This window comes from Salvelinus fontinalis, chromosome 5, assembly GCF_029448725.1.
Source record: "Salvelinus fontinalis isolate EN_2023a chromosome 5, ASM2944872v1, whole genome shotgun sequence".
NCBI lineage: Eukaryota > Metazoa > Chordata > Actinopteri > Salmoniformes > Salmonidae > Salvelinus > Salvelinus fontinalis.
In genome coordinates this window covers 1,644,084-1,664,746 of record NC_074669.1, presented here as the reverse complement: position 1 = coordinate 1,664,746, position 20,663 = coordinate 1,644,084, and the positions used below count along the sequence as shown (strand labels likewise).

At 46.8% G+C, this 20,663-nt stretch overlaps 1 protein-coding gene across 10 annotated transcripts in view; it reads left to right on the top strand.

Annotated features, from left to right (window-relative positions):
- The first annotated feature begins 1,809 nt into the window (after window positions 1-1,809).
- The window catches only part of LOC129856186 (protein phosphatase 1 regulatory subunit 12A-like), a 75,205-nt gene continuing 56,351 nt past the window's right edge, over window positions 1,810-20,663 (top strand). For 8 of the 10 annotated variants that reach the window (XR_008759613.1, XR_008759616.1, XR_008759618.1 and 5 more), the window contains exon 1: window positions 1,811-2,180. Coding sequence is in view for 2 of the 10 variants with exons in the window: in XM_055924293.1 (XP_055780268.1) it covers window positions 1,905-2,180 (276 nt within the window). In the remaining 8 variants the exon portion in view is untranslated. Of the gene's footprint in view, window positions 2,181-9,355; window positions 9,955-20,663 lie in introns of those variants that run through there. The other 2 variants (XM_055924295.1, XM_055924296.1) reach the window with 2 other exon arrangements.

Below are 20,663 nucleotides of genomic sequence, written 5' to 3'. Positions count from 1 at the left end.
TTGACCACATTTTATCATCATTATTTGTCTGTCTGGTGTTTTGTGGAGGGGGCACACTAACTGGAGAAGGCAAAGAGTACCCCCCCTTATTTTCCCAAGTAACTGGTTCAGTCCAAGGTGCACGGAGCGCAGATATGCTAGACAGAATACTAGATACCGTATAACTCTAGTGCACGTGTCAAACTCATACCCCGGAGGGCTGAGTGTCTGCAGTGGTTCGCCCCTCCTTTGTACTTGAGCGATGAATTAAGGTCACTAGTTAGTAAAGAACTCCCCTCACCTGGTTTTCTAGGGCTTCATTGAAAGGAACTCCCCCCCCCCCCAAAAAAAAAACGCAGACCCTAGGCCCTCCGTGGAATGACACCCCTGGTCTAGAGAGCAGTATCGTCGGTAGAGGAGGAGGAGAGAGAGAGAGAGGGGTCCTTGACGGGCAGGACTCATGTTTATAAATTTATTTGATCAAGCTATGTAACCTATTGATTCCTTGATGAATAAATAATACAAAAAAAAGATATGTTTTGTTGTTTCTCTGTAATACTAGCCACCTAGCAATTTGATGAAGTTAGCTTTAGCTAGGCAGCCATATGGATTCACATTCTCCTAACCTCATAACTAGCTACCAAGCCATTTCAGGCTATCAATCCATTTAGAGTAGCTTGTCTAACTTTCTTGGTCCTAGATTCGTGAAATGTTCAAAGTACATTGAGGGAGGTTACTGTTTTTCAATAAATAAAAAATAAATAAAATCTAGTTACTAGGTTTTCATCAGACAACAGAAATATTTTGTTTCTTTAAAAAAAATAATGAAATAACCACCAGCCAGTCAGGATACAGACAGCTCAAGAGGAGTGCTTAGATACGCAGGAAAATACTTGGTTTAAATGTCACCTGGCACCTTGTGATAATATCCTAATATGTGTGTATTGATCATGATACCATGCTATGTGTCTGTATTGATAGTGTGTGTTATGATCCCATGTACTGTGTTGTAATTTGGAGGTAATATCCCAGACCGTGTTAGTGCAGTATATTGATATGTTTCATAGACAACAGTCAGAATGACACCCTCTGGAATGTGTGGAATAGAATTGTTCATAATGATTATGCAGGGGGGGGGGGGGAGTTGTTTCAGGGACTCGAACCCGGGGCCAGCAAACTGGCGAGATGACACGTTAACCGTTACACCAACACGTTTCGGACCTTTCGATAAAGTCGCTAGCTGTTGTGTTCAGGTCGCTACAGTACATTTACCCCCTTCCGTCCGGGAGAGCGTGTCCCCACGGTTCTCTATACCAAATTCCTCACGTGTACACGCCTCTCCCGATGGCCTCACGGGCCTAATCCCACTTCTGACACCAACATAGCAAATTTGTGGGTTAAGGTTGGCTACAATATTGCAGAGAATCGTTTACTGTATGTTTGTCATATAAAAAAAAGGTTAGCTTTCCATTGGACACTCAATTTAACCATTTCTAAATTAGAGATCCTCAAGGGCCAGCTGTTTACAAATTGCAGCACTTAGGCTACACTTTGGTGCATAAGTAAAGTTGTTTTTTTCCTGCATGGTTTGCCTAGGGCCCTAGACTAATATGGAAGCTTCACAGTATTTGCATCACACACTGGACAGCTTATATCCAAGACGTTCTTGCCCGCGTGGGAGTCCTAAGATGCGTCATCAGCATGCCTGCTGTTTTTTTTTTTTTACAGTAGCCTACTCAAATCACCATTGGCCCGGCCTGACACACTCTTGAGAGAATGCCCTGTTCTGGCCTTCCAAAGTTCGACTGTCGTATGAGTTGTTACCGCCAGGGGGCGCAGTCTCTCGGAAAGGACATCCCTAATGCAGCTCTACTTTGGCTCCGCCGGCAACATGAACTGAATCTACCCGGGAGAGACCGAGGAAGATGGCGGCGACTGATCGTTCCCGATCCGAAGCTGCAAAGCAGCGTAGGCAGGATCAGTTACAGCGATGGCTAGGCTCGGAAACCGATCAGACGGGACCGGGGACGCGGGACGGGTCGACGGGAACCGGGACGCGGAGGGCCCGGGTTCGGTTCGCTCAGGGTGCCGTGTTTATGGCAGCCTGTTCGGCCGGGGACAGAGAGGAGGTAGCGTTACTCCTACGACAGGGCGCTGACATCAACCACGCCAATATAGACGGACTGACTGCGCTTCATCAGGTACTCAACTAGCTACTTCAGCTTGACCAGCGGGTATAAAGTTGCTACTTCGTTACGGGTTGTTTGAGTAGTGGAATGGCAGGGTGGAGAACAGTGTAGCGATCTGTGTTGTAGCCCTACGGCGAAACAAAAATGTTAAATTAGCTACTGTAACAAAGTAACCCTTTGAGTGAACATCGCATCGATAATCGACTAGTAGGCAGAAAACACTGTCAAGACAACTTTTTATCTCGTCCAATCTAAGAAAGTCTGTGATTATAATATGTTTATGAAACCACACATAACTTTCTAGTCGCGATTTTAGGGGCCATTGTGATGGTAATCATTCCGCTATGTGTTCTATAAGTAGGTTGGGTCCTTTTGAACTGTTGCGTTCAAGTTCGTGTTTTTCTCTCGGGTGAACTCGACAAAAGACGGAAAAGAGTGTTGCTTGTAGAAGAATGTAATCTAATCAAGAGTTTTTCAAGATCAGAAAATATGACAAATAAAGTTGTTTATCAACTATTTTCATATTTACATCCACACAAGATTTGTGACCTCCAGGATGTTGACAATCATTTATTCAAATCTTTCAAATGAAGCCTGTGATTGGATCTTGGTAGACTTGAGATTTTTTTTTGTTGTTGCGTGTGCTCATTACAACAATCAACGTTATAACGTTATCAATTGTTATGCCTGTATATACACTGTATGCTTACTAATAGGTCTGATGATAACCTAATACATTGTAGTGTTTATTTCAGATAAACATGATTATTTTAAATCCTTAAAGATCATTTGAATGTGAACAGAATTTGAATGTTCAACAGATACAATTACTGTGTTGCTATTGTTTTGTTGTCTGTGTGATTGTTTACTACAAAAGGCATATGACAACCCCCTCAGTCCAGTAGAGAGGATGTCTGACAACCCCCTCAGTCTAGTAGAGAGGATGTCTGACAACCCCCTCAGTCTAGTAGAGAGGATGTCTGACAACCCCCTCAGTCCAGTAGAGAGGATGTTTGACAACCCCCTCAGTCCAGTAGAGAGGATGTTTGACAACCCCCTCAGTCCAGTAGAGAGGATGTCTGACAACCCCCTCAGTCCAGTAGAGAGGATGTCTGACAACCCCCTCAGTCCAGTAGAGAGGATGTCTGACAACCCCCTCAGTCCAGTAGAGAGGATGTCTGACAACCCCCTCAGTCCAGTAGAGAGGATGTCTGACAACCCCCTCAGTCCAGTAGAGAGGATGTCTGACAACCCCCTCAGTCCAGTAGAGAGGATGTCTGACAACCCCCTCAGTCCAGTAGAGAGGATGTCTGACAACCCCCTCAGTAGAGAGGATGTCTGACAACCCCCTCAGTCCAGTAGAGAGGATGTCTGACAACCCCCTCAGTAGAGAGGATGTCTGACAACCCCCCCAGTAGAGAGGATGTCTGACAACCCCCCCAGTAGAGAGGATGTCTGACAACCCCCTCAGTCCAGCAGAGAGGATGTCTGACAACCCCCTCAGTAGAGAGGATGTCTGACAACCCCCCCGTAGAGAGGATGTCTGACAACCCCCTCAGTAGAGAGGATGTCTGACAACCCCCTCAGTCTAGCAGAGAGGATGTCTGACAACCCCCTCAGTAGAGAGGATGTCTGACAACCCCCCCAGTAGAGAGGATGTCTGACAACCCCCTCAGTAGAGAGGATGTCTGACAACCCCCCTAGTAGAGAGGATGTCTGACAACCCCCTCAGTAGAGAGGATGTCTGACAACCCCCTCAGTAGAGAGGATGTCTGACAACCCCCCCAGTAGAGAGGATGTCTGACAACCCCCTCAGTCCAGCAGAGAGGATGTCTGACAACCCCCTCAGTAGAGAGGATGTCTGACAACCCCCTCAGTAGAGAGGATGTCTGACAACCCCCTCAGTAGAGAGGATGTCTGACAACCCCCTCAGTCCAGCAGAGAGGATGTCTGACAACCCCCTCAGTAGAGAGGATGTCTGACAACCCCCCCAGTAGAGAGGATGTCTGACAACCCCCTCAGTAGAGAGGATGTCTGACAACCCCCTCAGTCTAGCAGAGAGGATGTCTGACAACCCCCTCAGTAGAGAGGATGTCTGACAACCCCCCCAGTAGAGAGGATGTCTGACAACCCCCTCAGTAGAGAGGATGTCTGACAACCCCCCTAGTAGAGAGGATGTCTGACAACCCCCTCAGTAGAGAGGATGTCTGACAACCCCCTCAGTAGAGAGGATGTCTGACAACCCCCCCAGTAGAGAGGATGTCTGACAACCCCCTCAGTCCAGCAGAGAGGATGTCTGACAACCCCCTCAGTAGAGAGGATGTCTGACAACCCCCTCAGTAGAGAGGATGTCTGACAACCCCCTCAGTAGAGAGGATGTCTGACAACCCCCTCAGTAGAGAGGATGTCTGACAACCCCCTCAGTCTAGTAGAGAGGATGTCTGACAACCCCCTCAGTAGAGAGGATGTCTGACAACCCCCTCAGTCCAGTAGAGAGGATGTCTGACAACCCCCTCAGTGTAGTAGAGAGGATGTCTGACAACCCCCTCAGTGTAGTAGAGAGGATGTCTGACAACCCCCTCAGTAGAGAGGATGTCTGACAACCCCCTCAGTCTAGTAGAGAGGATGTCTGACAACCCCCTCAGTCCAGTAGAGAGGATGTCTGACAACCCCCCCAGTAGAGAGGATGTCTGACAACCCCCTCAGTCCAGCAGAGAGGATGTCTGACAACCCCTCAATCCAGCAGAGAGGATGTCTGACAACCCCCTCAGTAGAGAGGATGTCTGACAACCCCCTCAGTAGAGAGGATGTCTGACAACCCCCTCAGTAGAGAGGATGTCTGACAACCCCCTCAGTCTAGCAGAGAGGATGTCTGACAACCCCCTCAGCAGAGAGGATGTCTGACAACCCCCTCAGCAGAGAGGATGTCTGACAACCCCCTCAGCAGAGAGGATGTCTGACAACCCCCTCAGTCCAGCAGAGAGGATGTCTGACAACCCCTCAATCCAGCAGAGAGGATGTCTGACAAACCCCTCAGTAGAGAGGATGTCTGACAACCCCCTCAGTCTAGTAGAGAGGATGTCTGACAACCCCCTCAGTAGAGAGGATGTCTGACAACCCCCTCAGTCTAGCAGAGAGGATGTCTGACAACCCCCTCAGCAGAGAGGATGTCTGACAACCCCCTCAGCAGAGAGGATGTCTGACAACCCCCTCAGCAGAGAGGATGTCTGACAACCCCCTCAGTCCAGCTGAGAGCATGTCTGACAGCCCCCTCAGTAGAGAGGATGTCTGACAACCCCCCCAGTAGAGAGGATGTCTGACAACCCCCTCCGTCTAGTAGAGAGGATGTCTGACAACCCCCTCAGTCTAGTAGAGAGGATGTCTGACAACCCCCTCAGTCTAGTAGAGAGGATGTCTGACAACCCCCTCAGCAGAGAGGATGTCTGACAACCCCCTCAGTAGAGAGGATGTCTGACAACCCCCCCAGTAGAGAGGATGTCTGACAACCCCCTCAGTAGAGAGGATGTCTGACAACCCCCTCAGTAGAGAGGATGTCTGACAACCCCCTCAGTAGAGAGGATGTCTGACAACCCCCTCAGTAGAGAGGATGTCTGACAACCCCCTCAGTCCAGCAGAGAGGATGTCTGACAACCCCCTCAGTAGAGAGGATGTCTGACAACCCCCTCAGTCCAGCAGAGAGGATGTCTGACAACCCCCTCAGTAGAGAGGATGTCTGACAACCCCCCCAGTAGAGAGGATGTCTGACAACCCCCTCAGTAGAGAGGATGTCTGACAACCCCCTCAGTAGAGAGGATGTCTGACAACCCCCTCAGTAGAGAGGATGTCTGACAACCCCCTCAGTAGAGAGGATGTCTGACAACCCCCTCAGTAGAGAGGATGTCTGACAACCCCCTCAGTAGAGAGGATGTCTGACAACCCCCTCAGTAGAGAGGATGTCTGTCAACCCCCTCAGTAGAGAGGATGTCTGACATCCCCCTCAGTAGAGAGGATGTCTGACATCCCCCTCAGTAGAGACGATGTCTGACAACCCCCTCAGTAGAGAGGATGTCTGACATCCCCCTCAGTCCAGCAGAGAGGATGTCTGACAACCCCCTCAGTAGAGAGGATGTCTGACAACCCCCCCAGTAGAGAGGATGTCTGACAACCCCCTCAGTAGAGAGGATGTCTGACAACCCCCCCAGTAGAGAGGATGTCTGACAACCCCCCCAGTAGAGAGGATGTCTGACAACCCCCTCAGTAGAGAGGATGTCTGACAACCCCCTCAGTAGAGAGGATGTCTGACAACCCCCTCAGTAGAGAGGATGTCTGACAACCCCCTCAGTAGAGAGGATGTCTGACAACCCCCTCAGTAGAGAGGATGTCTGACAACCCCCCCAGTAGAGAGGATGTCTGACAACCCCCCCAGTAGAGAGGATGTATGTAATTTGTTCTATGTGTAGTTAATGTCATAGATCCTGTTTCAGATGAAAATGACATTTGAAGTGAAGAAAGTAGGACTTTTTGCCATTTAGGCCCCTGTTGTATCCCCCCCCCCCCCCCCCCCCCCCCCCACACACACACACACTCTCTCCATGTTTCACCATGTAATGTCCCTCCCAACCACCTTGCTTGGGGGGAGGTGAGGGGGGGGGACAACCACCACCACCACTAGTCTGGACTCCATCACTGTCAGACTGTGACTGGACCGACCCACACATACAGTATTTCCTCTGCTTTTATGATACCCCCTTTTTATACAGTCATACATAAACACATAGCTGTCTGCTTACGTAAAGGCTCCAACCTTTTATAACGAGGGATTCGAGTCGTGTTTGATTAGCCGGAAACCAGCTTGAAAAAGGGGTTGAGGTGACACACCTCCTCTGTCCTGGGCTAATGAATATACATGAAGACTACTAAAAAGGCCTGTATGTTATAAAGCTCATTATACCACCTTCTGATGAGAACCTTGAGCCATGTTTGTCTCTTACCTTCCTCTAACATGGTCACTGCAGTAGGCTAGGCTATGTGTATTACCACTGCAGTAGGCTAGGCTATGTGTATTGTCACTGCAGTAGGCTAGGCTATGTGTATTGTCACTGCAGTAGGCTAGGCTATGTGTATTGTCACTGCAGTAGGCTAGGCTATGTGTATTGTCACTGCAGTGGACTAGGCTATGTGTATTGTCACTGCAGTAGTATGTGTATTGTCACTGCAGTAGGCTAGGCTATGTGTATTGTCACTACAGCAGGCTAGGCTATGTGTATTGTCACTGCAGTAGTCTATGTGTATTGTCACTGCAGTAGGCTACGCTATGTGTATTGTCACTGCAGTAGTCTGTGTATTGCCACTGCAGTATACTAGGCTATGTGTATTGCCACTGCAGTATACTAGGATATGTGTATTGCCACTGCAGTATACTAGGCTATGTGTATTGTCACTGCAGTAGGCTAGGCTATGTGTATTGACACTGCATTGGACTAGGCTATGTGTATTGTCACTGCAGTAGACTAGGCTATGTGTATTGCCACTGCAGTAGACTAGGCTATGTGTATTGCCACTGCAGTAGACTAGGCTATGTGTATTGTCACTGCAGTAGACTAGGCTATGTGTATTGCCACTGCATTAGACTAGGCTATGTGTATTGTCACTGCAGTATACTAGGCTATGTGTATTGCCACTGCAGTATACTAGGATATGTGTATTGCCACTGCAGTATACTAGGCTATGTGTATTGTCACTGCAGTAGGCTAGGCTATGTGTATTGTCACTGCAGTAGACTAGGCTATGTGTATTGTCACTGCAGTAGACTAGGCTATGTGTATTGCCACTGCAGTAGACTAGGCTATGTGTATTGCCACTGCAGTAGACTAGGCTATGTGTATTGCCACTGCAGTAGACTAGGCTATGTGTATTGCCACTGCAGTAGACTAGGCTATGTGTATTGCCACTGCAGTAGACTAGGCTATGTGTATTGCCACTGCAGTAGACTAGGCTATGTGTATTGCCACTGCAGTGGACTAGGCTATGTGTATTGCCACTGCAGTGGACTAGGCTATGTGTATTGTCACTGCAGTAGACTAGGCTATGTGTATTGTCACTGCAGTAGACTAGGCTATGTGTATTGTCACTGCAGTAGTATGTGTATTGTCACTGCAGTAGACTAGGCTATGTGTATTGTCACTGCAGTAGACTAGGCTATGTGTATTGTCACTGCAGTAGACTAGGCTATGTGTATTGTCACTGCAGTAGACTAGGCTATGTGTATTGTCACTGCAGTAGTATGTGTATTGCCACTGCAGTAGACTAGGCTATGTGTATTGTCACTGCAGTAGACTAGGCTATGTGTATTGTCACTGCAGTGGACTAGGCTATGTGTATTGCCACTGCAGTGGACTAGGCTATGTGTATTGCCACTGCAGTGGACTACGCTATGTGTATTGTCACTGCAGTGGACTAGGCTATGTGTATTGTCACTGCAGTAGACTAGGCTATGTGTATTGACACTGCAGTGGACTACGCTATGTGTATTGTCACTGCAGTAGACTAGGCTATGTGTATTGCCACTGCAGTGGACTAGGCTATGTGTATTGCCACTGCAGTGGACTAGGCTATGTGTATTGTCACTGCAGTGGACTAGGCTATGTGTATTGTCACTGCAGTGGACTAGGCTATGTGTATTGCCACTGCAGTGGACTACGCTATTTGTGTTCTCCCTTCTGCGACACAATCAGTATGATCATAATCAGTTATAGTAGATTAGCCTGGCTTTCACAACACCACACGTTGAAGTGCTCTGCTCTCTAGGCTATGTCTGCGTCCCAAATGGACCCCTATATAGGACACTACTTTTGACCAGAGTCTTAAGGGCCTTATATGGGGAGTAGGGTGCCATTTTGGAAGTAGACTATATGTTGGTCCTGCTGTCACCCAGTGTGGTCATTCCCCTGCTGTTCATCCCTTTCTACCCTGTTGCTCACTAGTTGCCTGGCAACCGGCATTAAATAGGCCCAAACTTTCCATCCCTTCCGTCCAAAGCCTCTCTGTCTTCTCCCTCGCTCTCCTCACGTCTTTCTCTCTCTCCCTCTCCTCTCTCTCGCTCCCCTCTGCCCACTCCTCTCTGCCCCGTCCTCTGTCCCCTCCTCTCTCTCTCTCTCTCTCCCTCTCTGTCTCTCTCTCTCTCTCTCTCTCTCTCTGTCTCTCTCTCTCTCTGTCTGTCTGTCTGTCTGTTCCTCCTTGCCAAATCCCCATGGTGGGGACTTTGGGGATTTCAGATGAAGAAATGGAAAACATTCTCGTTCTAACTGCTGTTGTCAAAAGGCCATTTCCACAACGAATGAGTCACTTGATGACCCAATGTAGGAACCACTGAACCAGTGGTAGAAAACTCTCTGTAGCACAACCACATTCACAACAACGAGGAGTGGAAAAGAAGAGAAGTGCCCTCTGTCCATTCAGCTAGCTGGGATGGGAGTAGACTACTAGCCTGTAGTTAAGTAGTGGGTCCCCCCCCCCTCTCTCTCTCTCTCTGCAGCAAATGAGTACTGGGTTTTACGAGGCTCTAGTCTAGTTCAGCCAGCAGAGAACCACCCCAGAGAACCACCCCAGAGAACCACCCCAGAGAACCACCCCAGATGACCACCCCAGACGACCACCCCAGACGACCACCCCAGACGACCACCCCAGACAACCACCCCAGACAACCACCCCAGAGAACCACCCCAGACAACCACCCCAGACAACCACCCCAGTCCTGAGGAGTCCTCCAACGGATGTGGCTATAGAGGTTTACATTGTTATTCCAGTCAACCAATTATCTCACTTCGTCAATGAGGGACGGGACATAAATAGCTTTGTAATTGGTTGATTTTTCAAAAAGAAAGCTTCTTATGAATGGTTTTACGGACGGTTGGGCCTACCCAGTCTGATGACAGAGCAGACCAGGGATGACCGGAAGCTGGAGTCAGTGGTTTAAACTTTAGTGTGATGTCTGTCTGTGGTTTAGTGTGAGATCTGGAGTTAATGGTTTAGTGTGAGATCAGGAGTTAATGGTTTAGTGTGAGATCAGGAGTTAATGGTTTAGTGGTTTAGTGTGAGATCAGGAGTTAATGGTTTAGTGGTTTAGTGTGAGATCAGGAGTTAATGGTTTAGTGGTTTAGTGTGAGATCAGGAGTTAATGGTTTAGTGGTTTAGTGTGAGATCGGGAGTTAGTGGTTTAGTGTGAGATCAGGAGTTAGTGGTTTAGTGGTTTAGTGTGAGATCAGGAGTTAGTGGTTTAGTGGTTTAGTGTGAGATCAGGAGTTAGTGGTTTAGTGTGAGATCAGGAGTTAGTGGTTTAGTGTGAGATCAGGAGTTAGTGGTTTAGTGTGAGATCAGGAGTTAATGGTTTAGTGGTTTAGTGTGAGGTCAGGAGTTAGTGGTTTAGTGTGAGGTCAGGAGTTAGTGGTTTAGTGTGAGGTCAGGAGTTAATGGTTTAGTGTGAGATCAGGAGTTAGTGGTTTAGTGGGTTTAGTGTGAGGTCAGGAGTTAGTGGTTTAGTGTGAGATCAGGAGTTAATGGTTTAGTGGTTTAGTGTGAGATCGGGAGTTAGTGGTTTAGTGGTTTAGTGTGAGATCAGGAGTTAGTGGTTTAGTGGTTTTGTGTGAGGTCAGGAGTTAATGGTTTAGTGGTTTAGTGTGAGATCAGGAGTTAGTGGTTTAGTGTGAGATCAGGAGTTAATGGTTTAGTGTGAGATAAGGAGTTAATGGTTTAGTGTAAGATCAGGAGTTAATGGTTTAGTGTAAGATCAGGAGTTAGTGGTTTAGTGTGAGATCAGGAGTTAGTGGTTTAGTGGTTTAGTGTGAGATCAGGAGTTAGTGGTTTAGTGTGAGATCAGGAGTTAATGGTTTAGTGTGAGATAAGGAGTTAATGGTTTAGTGTGAGATCAGGAGTTAGTGGTTTAGTGTGAGATCGGGAGTTAGTGGTTTAGTGTGAGATCGGGAGTTAATGGTTTAGTGTGAGATCGGGAGTTAGTGGTTTAGTGTGTAATCAGGAGTTAGTGGTTTAGTGTGAGATCGGGAGTTAATGGTTTGGTGGTTTAGTGTGAGATCAGGAGTTAGTGGTTTAGTGTGAGATCAGGAGTTAGTGGTTTAGTGTGAGATCAGGAGTTAGTGGTTTAGTGTGAGATCAGGAGTTAGTGGTTTAGTGGTTTAGTGTGAGATCAGGAGTTAGTGGTTTAGTGTGAGGTCAGGAGTTAATGGTTTAGTGTGAGATCAGGAGTTAGTGGTTTAGTGTGAGATCAGGAGTTAGTGGTTTAGTGGTTTAGTGTGAGATCAGGAGTTAGTGGTTTAGTGTGAGGTCAGGAGTTAATGGTTTAGTGGTTTAGTGTGAGATCAGGAGTTAGTGGTTTAGTGGTTTAGTGTGAGATCAGGAGTTAGTTGTTTAGTGTGAGATCAGGAGTTAGTGGTTTAGTGTGAGATCAGGAGTTAATGGTTTAGTGTAAGATCAGGAGTTAGTGGTTTAGTGTAAGATCAGGAGTTAGTGGTTTAGTGTGAGATCAGGAGTTAGTGGTTTAGTGTGAGATCAGGAGTTAGTGGTTTAGTGGTTTAGTGTGAGGTCAGGAGTTAATGGTTTAGTGGTTTAGTGTGAGATCAGGAGTTAGTGGTTTAGTGTGAGATCAGGAGTTAATGGTTTAGTGTGAGATCAGGAGCTAGTGGTTTAGTGTGAGATCAGGAGTTAATGGTTTAGTGGTTTAGTGTTTAGTGTGAGATCAGGAGTTAGTGGTTTAGTGTGAGATCAGGAGTTAATGGTTTGGTGGTTTAGTGTGAGATCAGGAGTTAGTGGTTTGGTGGTTTAGTGTGAGATCAGGAGTTAATGGTTTAGTGTGAGATCAGGAGTTAGTGGTTTAGTGTGAGGTCAGGAGTTAGTGGTTTAGTGGTTTAGTGTGAGATCAGGAGTTAATGGTTTAGTGGTTTAGTGGTTTAGTGTGAGATCAGGAGTTAATGGTTTAGTGGTTTAGTGTGAGATCAGGAGTTAATGGTTTAGTGGTTTAGTGTGAGATCAGGAGTTAGTGGTTTAGTGTGAGATCAGGAGTTAGTGGTTTAGTGTGAGATCAGGAGTTAATGGTTTAGTGGTTTAGTGTGAGATCAGGAGTTAATGGTTTAGTGTGAGATCAGGAGTTAATGGTTTAGTGTGAGATAAGGAGTTAGTGGTTTAGTGTGAGATCAGGAGTTAGTGGTTTAGTGTGAGATCAGGAGTTAATGGTTTAGTGTGAGATCAGGAGTTAGTGGTTTAGTGTGAGATCAGGAGTTAGTGGTTTAGTGTGAGATCAGGAGTTAGTGGTTTAGTGTGAGATCAGGAGTTAGTGGTTTAGTGTGAGATCAGGAGTTAGTGGTTTAGTGTGAGATCAGGAGTTAGTGGTTTAGTGTGAGATCAGGAGTTAATGGTTTAGTGGTTTAGTGTTAGATCAGGAGTTAATGGTTTCGTGGTTTAGTGGTTTAGTGTGAGATCAGGTGTTAATGGTTTAGTGTGAGATCAGGAGTTAATGGTTTAGTGGTTTAGTGTGAGATCAGGAGTTGGTGGTTTAGTGGTTTAGTGTGAGATCAGGAGTTAATGGTTTAGTGTGAGATCAGGAGTTAGTGGTTTAGTGGTTTAGTGTGAGATCAGGTGTTAATGGTTAGTGGTTTAGTGTGAGATCAGGAGTTAGTGGTTTAGTGTGAGGTCAGGAGTTAGTGGTTTAGTGGTTTAGTGTGAGATCAGGAGTTAGTGGTTTAGTGGTTTAGTGTGAGATCAGGAGTTAATGGTTTAGTGGTTTAGTGTGAGATCAGGAGTTAGTGGTTTAGTGTGAGATCAGGAGTTAGTGGTTTAGTGGTTTAGTGTGAGATCAGGAGTTAGTGGTTTAGTGTGAGATCAGGAGTTATTGGTTTAGTGGTTTAGTGTGAGATCAGGAGTTAGTGGTTTAGTGTGAGATCAGGAGTTAGTGGTTTAGTGTGAGATAAGGAGTTAGTGGTTTAGTGTGAGATCAGGAGTTAGTGGTTTAGTGTGAGATCAGGAGTTAGTGGTTTAGTGTGAGATCAGGAGTTGGTGGTTTAGTGGTTTAGTGTGAGATCAGGAGTTAGTGGTTTAGTGTGAGATCAGGAGTTAATGGTTTAGTGGTTTAGTGTGAGATCAGGAGTTAGTGGTTTAGTGTGAGATCAGGAGTTAGTGGTTTAGTGTGAGATCAGGAGTTAATGGTTTAGTGTGAGATCAGGAGTTAGTGGTTTAGTGTGAGATCAGGGGTTAATGGTTTAGTGGTTTAGTGGTTTAGTGTGAGATCGGGAGTTAGTGGTTTAGTGTGAGATCAGGAGTTAGTGGTTTAGTGTGAGATCAGGAGTTAGTGGTTTAGTGTGAGATCGGGAGTTAGTGGTTTAGTGTGAGATCGGGAGTTAGTGGTTTAGTGTGAGATCAGGAGTTAATGGTTTAGTGTGAGATCAGGAGTTAATGGTTTAGTGGTTTAGTGTGAGATCAGGAGTTAATGGTTTCGTGGTTTAGTGTGAGATCAGGAGTTAATGGTTTAGTGTGAGATCAGGAGTTAATGGTTTAGTGGTTTAGTGTGAGATCAGGAGTTGGTGGTTTAGTGGTTTAGTGTGAGATCAGGAGTTAATGGTTTAGTGTGAGATAAGGAGTTAGTGGTTTAGTGTGAGATCAGGAGTTAGTGGTTTAGTGTGAGATCAGGAGGTAATGGTTTAGTGTGAGATTAGGAGTTAGTGGTTTAGTGTGAGATTAGGAGTTAGTGGTTTAGTGTGAGATTAGGAGTTAGTGGTTTAGTGTGAGATCAGGAGTTAGTGGTTTAGTGTGAGATCAGGAGTTAGTGGTTTAGTGTGAGATCAGGAGTTAGTGGTTTAGTGTGAGATCAGGAGTTAGTGGTTTAGTGTGAGATCAGGAGTTAGTGGTTTAGTGTGAGATCAGGAGTTAATGGTTTAGTGGTTTAGTGTGAGATCAGGAGTTAATGGTTTCGTGGTTTAGTGGTTTAGTGGTTTAGTATGAGATCAGGAGTTAATGGTTTAGTGTGAGATCAGGAGTTAATGGTTTAGTGTGAGATCAGGAGTTAATGGTTTAGTGGTTTAGTGTGAGATCAGGAGTTGGTGGTTTAGTGGTTTAGTGTGAGATCAGGAGTTAATGGTTTAGTGTGAGATCAGGAGTTAGTGGTTTAGTGGTTTAGTGTGAGATCAGGTGTTAATGGTTAGTGGTTTAGTGTGAGATCAGGAGTTAGTGGTTTAGTGTGAGGTCAGGAGTTAGTGGTTTAGTGTGAGATCAGGAGTTAGTGGTTTAGTGGTTTAGTGTGAGATCATGAGTTAATGGTTTAGTGGTTTAGTGTGAGATCAGGAGTTAGTGGTTTAGTGTGAGATCAGGAGTTAGTGGTTTAGTGGTTTAGTGTGAGATCAGGAGTTAGTGGTTTAGTGTGAGATCAGGAGTTAGTGGTTTAGTGTGAGATCAGGAGTTAGTGGTTTAGTGTGAGATCAGGAGTTAGTGGTTTAGTGTGAGATCAGGAGTTAGTGGTTTAGTGTGAGATAAGGAGTTAGTGGTTTAGTGTGAGATCAGGAGTTAGTGGTTTAGTGTGAGATCAGGAGTTAGTGGTTTAGTGTGAGATCAGGAGTTAGTGGTTTAGTGTGAGATCAGGAGTTAATGGTTTAGTGGTTTAGTGTGAGATCAGGAGTTAGTGGTTTAGTGTGAGATCAGGAGTTAGTGGTTTAGTGTGAGATCAGGAGTTAGTGGTTTAGTGTGAGATCAGGAGTTAGTGGTTTAGTGTGAGATCAGGAGTTAGTGGTTTAGTGTGAGATCAGGGGTTAATGGTTTAGTGGTTTAGTGGTTTAGTGTGAGATCGGGAGTTAGTGGTTTAGTGTGAGATCAGGAGTTAGTGGTTTAGTGTGAGATCAGGAGTTAGTGGTTTAGTGTGAGATCAGGGGTTAATGGTTTAGTGGTTTAGTGGTTTAGTGTGAGATCGGGAGTTAGTGGTTTAGTGTGAGATCAGGAGTTAATGGTTTAGTGTGAGATCAGGAGTTAATGGTTTAGTGGTTTAGTGTGAGATCAGGAGTTAATGGTTTCGTGGTTTAGTGGTTTAGTGTGAGATCAGGAGTTAATGGTTTAGTGTGAGATCAGGAGTTGGTGGTTTAGTGTGAGATCAGGAGTTAATGGTTTAGTGTGAGATCAGGAGTTAGTGGTTTAGTGGTTTAGTGTGAGATCAGGTGTTAATGGTTAGTGGTTTAGTGTGAGTTCAGGAGTTTGTGGTTTAGTGTGAGGTCAGGAGTTAGTGGTTTAGTGGTTTAGTGTGAGATAAGGAGTTAGTGGTTTAGTGTGAGATCAGGAGTTAATGGTTTAGTGTGAGATCAGGAGTTAATGGTTTAGTGGTTTAGTGTGAGATCAGGAGTTGGTGGTTTTGTGGTTTAGTGTGAGATCAGGAGTTAGTGGTTTAGTGTGAGATCAGGAGTTAGTGGTTTAGTGTGAGATCAGGAGTTAGTGGTTTAGTGTGAGATCAGGAGTTAATGGTTTAGTGGTTTAGTGTGAGATCAGGAGTTAGTGGTTTAGTGTGAGGTCAGGAGTTAGTGGTTTAGTGGTTTAGTGTGAGATCAGGAGTTAGTGGTTTAGTGTGAGGTCAGGAGTTAATGGTTTAGTGGTTTAGTTTGAGATCAGGAGTTAGTGGTTTAGTGTGAGGTCAGGAGTTAGTGGTTTAGTGGTTTAGTGTGAGGTCAGGAGTTAATGGTTTAGTGGTTTAGTGTGAGGTCAGGAGTTAATGGTTTAGTGTGAGGTCAGGAGTTAGTGGTTTAGTGTGAGATCAGGAGTTAATGGTTTAGTGGTTTAGTGTGAGATCAGGAGTTAGTGGTTTAGTGTGAGGTCGGGAGTTTCTTTCTTTTCTAGATAAGGCATGGGTTGTTATTACCCATAACGCAGTGCGGTCTGGTCTCAACAACAACACCAGTTAGCTTTTAGATAAGTTCTTGGACATAGGACTGTTAGGGTTGCGTCCCAAATCATACCCTGCATGCTATTTCCCCTGCAGATGGAAATGAACTACTGTGTGTAGCTACATCTGGAGCTATATTTGTTGGGCATGGTCTCTGACAAATAAACCAATGGATAAAAAATGGGCAAGGCAACAATTAGACATGCTTCTCCTCTGTTATGAACCTTTTGGAATCAAATCTAAAATCTCTTGGTGTGAGCTGTATTTCTGCCAGGTGTGTCAAGCAGAATGTCTCTGTCTACCTAGTACCTTCTATCCACAGACAAACACAGTTTTTACAAGTGTCTGTTTCTTTAATGAGCTACCTACCTAAAGTCAGCTGTCCAGGGGTGACCGCTAATCAAGTGGGCACACTCCTGGATAGCTGGAAATAAAACAGAAACACTTACTCGTGTCTGCCAAGTAGTCAGACTACTGCCCTACATAGTCAGACTGCTGCCCTACATAGTCGGACTGCTGCCCTACATAGTCGGACTGCTGCCCTACATAGTCGGACTGCTGCCCTACATAGTCGGACTGCTGCCCTACATAGTCGGACTGCTGCCCTACATAGTCGGACTGCTGCCCTACATAGTCGGACTGCTGCCCTACATAGTCGGACTGCTGCCCTACATGGTCGGACTGCTGCCCTACATAGTCGGACTGCTGCCCTACATAGTCGGACTGCTGCCCTACATAGTCGGACTGCTGCCCTACATAGTCGGACTGCTGCCCTACATAGTCGGACTGCTGCCCTACATAGTCGGACTGCTGCCCTACATAGTCGGACTGCTGCCCTACATAGTCGGACTGCTGCCCTACATAGTCGGACTGCTGCCCTACATAGTCGGACTGCTGCCCTACATAGTCGGACTGCTGCCCTACATAGTCGGACTGCTGCCCTACATAGTCGGACTGCTGCCCTACATAGTCGGACTGCTGCCCTACATAGTCGGACTGCTGCCCTACATAGTCGGACTGCTGCCCTACATAGTCGGACTGCTGCCCTACATAGTCGGACTGCTGCCCTACATAGTCGGACTGCTGCCCTACATAGTCAGACTACTGCCCTATATACTCCACAGTAGTCAGACTACTGCCCTACATAGTCAGACTGCTGCCCTACATAGTCGGACTGCTGCCCTACATAGTCAGACTGCTGCCCTACATAGTCAGACTACTGCCCTATATACTCCACAGTAGTCAGACTACTGCCCTACATAGTCAGACTGCTGCCCTACATAGCCAGACTTCTGCCCTATATACTCCACAGTAGTCAGACTACTGCCCTACATAGTCCACGGTAGGCAGACTACTGCCCTACATAGTCCACAGTAGACAGACTACTGCCCTACATAGTCAGACTGCTGCCCTACATAGTCAGACTGTTGCCCTACATAGTCAGACTACTGCCCTACATAGTCAGACTACTGCCCTACATAGCCAGACTACTGCCCTACATAGCCAGACTACTGCCCTACATAGTCAGACTACTGCCCTACATAGTCGGACTGCTGCCCTACATAGTCGGACTGCTGCCCTACATAGTCGGACTGCTGCCCTACATAGTCGGACTGCTGCCCTACATAGTCGGACTGCTGCCCTACATAGTCAGACTGCTGCCCTACATAGTCGGACTACTGCCCTATATACTCCACAGCAGTCAGACTACTGCCCTACATAGTCGGACTGCTGCCCTACATAGTCAGACTGCTGCCCTACATAGTCAGACTACTGCCCTATATACTCCACAGTAGTCAGACTACTGCCCTACATAGTCAGACTACTGCCCTACATAGTCAGACTGCTGCCCTACATAGTCAGACTGCTGCCCTACATAGTCAGACTGCTGCCCTACATAGTCAGACTGCTGCCCTACATAGTCAGAATGCTGCCTTACATAGCCAGACTTCTGCCCTATATACTCCACAGTAGTCAGACTACTGCCCTACATAGTCCACGGTAGGCAGACTACTGCCCTACATAGTCCACAGGTGACAGAATACTGCCCTACATAGTCAGACTGCTGCCCTACATAGTCAGACTACTGCCCTACATAGTCAGACTACTGCCCTATATACTCCACAGTAGTCAGACTACTGCCCTACATAGTCAGACTGCTGCCCTACATAGTCAGACTGCTGCCCTACATAGTCAGAATGCTGCCTTACATAGTCAGACTTCTGCCCTATATACTCCACAGTAGTCAGACTACTGCCCTACATAGTCAGACTGCTGCCCTACATAGTCAGACTGCTGCCCTACATAGTCAGACTGCTGCCCTACATAGTCAGAATGCTGCCTTACATAGCCAGACTTCTGCCCTATATACTCCACAGTAGTTAGACTACTGCCCTACATAGTCCACGGTAGGCAGACTACTGCCCTACATAGTCAGACTACTGCCCTACGTAGTCCACAGTAGGCAGACTACTGCCCTACATAGTCCACAGTAGGCAGACTACTGCCCTACATAGTCAGACTGCTGCCCTACATAGTCAGACTGCTGCCCTACATAGTCAGACTACTGCCCTACATAGTCAGACTACTGCCCTATATACTCCACAGTAGTCAGACTACTGCCCTACATAGTCAGACTGCTGCCCTACATAGTCAGACTGCTGCCCTACATAGTCAGACTGCTGCCCTACATAGTCAGAATGCTGCCTTACATAGCCAGACTTCTGCCCTATATACTCCACAGTAGTCAGACTACTGCCCTACATAGTCCACGGTAGGCAGACTACTGCCCTACACAGTCAGACTACTGCCCTACGTAGTCCACAGTAGGCAGACTACTGCCCTACATAGTCCACAGTAGGCAGACTACTGCCCTACGTAGTCCACAGTAGGCAGACTACTGCCCTACGTAGTCCACAGTAGACAGACTACTGCCCTACATAGTCCATGGTTGACAGACTACTGCCCTATATAGTCAGACTACTGCCCTATATAGTCCACAGTAGGCCGACTACTGGCCTACGTAGTCCACAGGAGGCAGATTACTGCCCTACATAGTCAGACTACTGCCCAAATATTCCACAGTAGACAGACTACTGCCCTACGTAGTCCACAGTAGGCAAACTACTGCCCTACATAGTCCATGGTTGACAGACTACTGCCCTATATAGTCAGACTACTGCCCTATATAGTCCACAGTAGGCCGACTACTGGCCTACGTAGTCCACAGGAGGCAGATTACTGCCCTACATAGTCAGACTACTGCCCAAATATTCCACAGTAGGCAGACTACTGCCCTACGTAGTCAGTCTACTGCCGTACATAGTTCACAGTAGGCAGACTTCTCCCCTACATAGTCAGACTACTGCCCAAATATTCCACAGTAGACAGACTACTGCCCTACGTAGTCCACAGTAGGCAAACTACTGCCCTACATAGTCCATGGTTGACAGACTACTGCCCTATATAGTCAGACTACTGCCCTATATAGTCCACAGTAGGCCGACTACTGGCCTACGTAGTCCACAGGAGGCAGATTACTGCCCTACATAGTCAGACTACTGCCCAAATATTCCACAGTAGGCAGACTACTGCCCTACGTAGTCAGTCTACTGCCGTACATAGTTCACAGTAGGCAGACTTCTCCCCTACATAGTCAGACTACTGCCCTACATAGTCAGACTACTGCCCAAATATTTCACAGTAGGCAGACTACTGCCCTACGTAGTCAGTCTACTGCCGTACATAGTTCACAGTAGGCAGACTTCTCCCCTACATAGTCAGACTACTGCCCTACATAGTCAGACTACTGCCAAAATAGTCCACAGTAGGCTGACTACTGCCCTACATAGTCAGACTGCTGCCCTACATAGTCCACGGTAGGCAGACTACTGCCCTACATAGTCCACAGTAGGCAGACTACTGCCCTACATAGTCAGACTTCTGCCCTGCATAGTCCACGTTAGGCAGACTACTGCCCTACATAGTCCACAGTAGGCTGACTATTGCCCTACATAGTCCTCTGTAAGGCAGACTACTGCCCTACATGGTCCTCTGTAGGCAGACTACTGCCCTATATAGTCGACTACTGCCCTACATAGTCAGACTACTGCCCTATATAGTCCACAGTAGGCAGACTACTGGCCTACGTAGTCCACAGTAGGCAGACTATTGCCCTACATAGTCCTCTGTAAGGCTGACTACTGCTCTACATAGTCCTCTGTAGGCAGACTACTGCCCTACATAGTCGTCTACTGCCCTGCATAGTCAGGCTATTGCCCTACATAGTCCTCTGTAGGCAGACTACTGCCCCATATAGTCCACATTAGGCAGACTACTGCCCTACATAGTCCTCTGTAGGCAGACTACTGCCCCATATAGTCAGACTACTGCCCTATATAGTCAGACTACTGCCCTATATAGTCCACAGTAGGCAGACTACTGGCCTACGTAGTCCACAGTAGGCAGACTACTGCCCTACATAGTCAGACTACTGCCCTACATAGTCAGACTACTGCCCAAATAGTCCACAGTACCCAGACTACTGCCCTACATAGTCAGACTACTGCCCTATATAG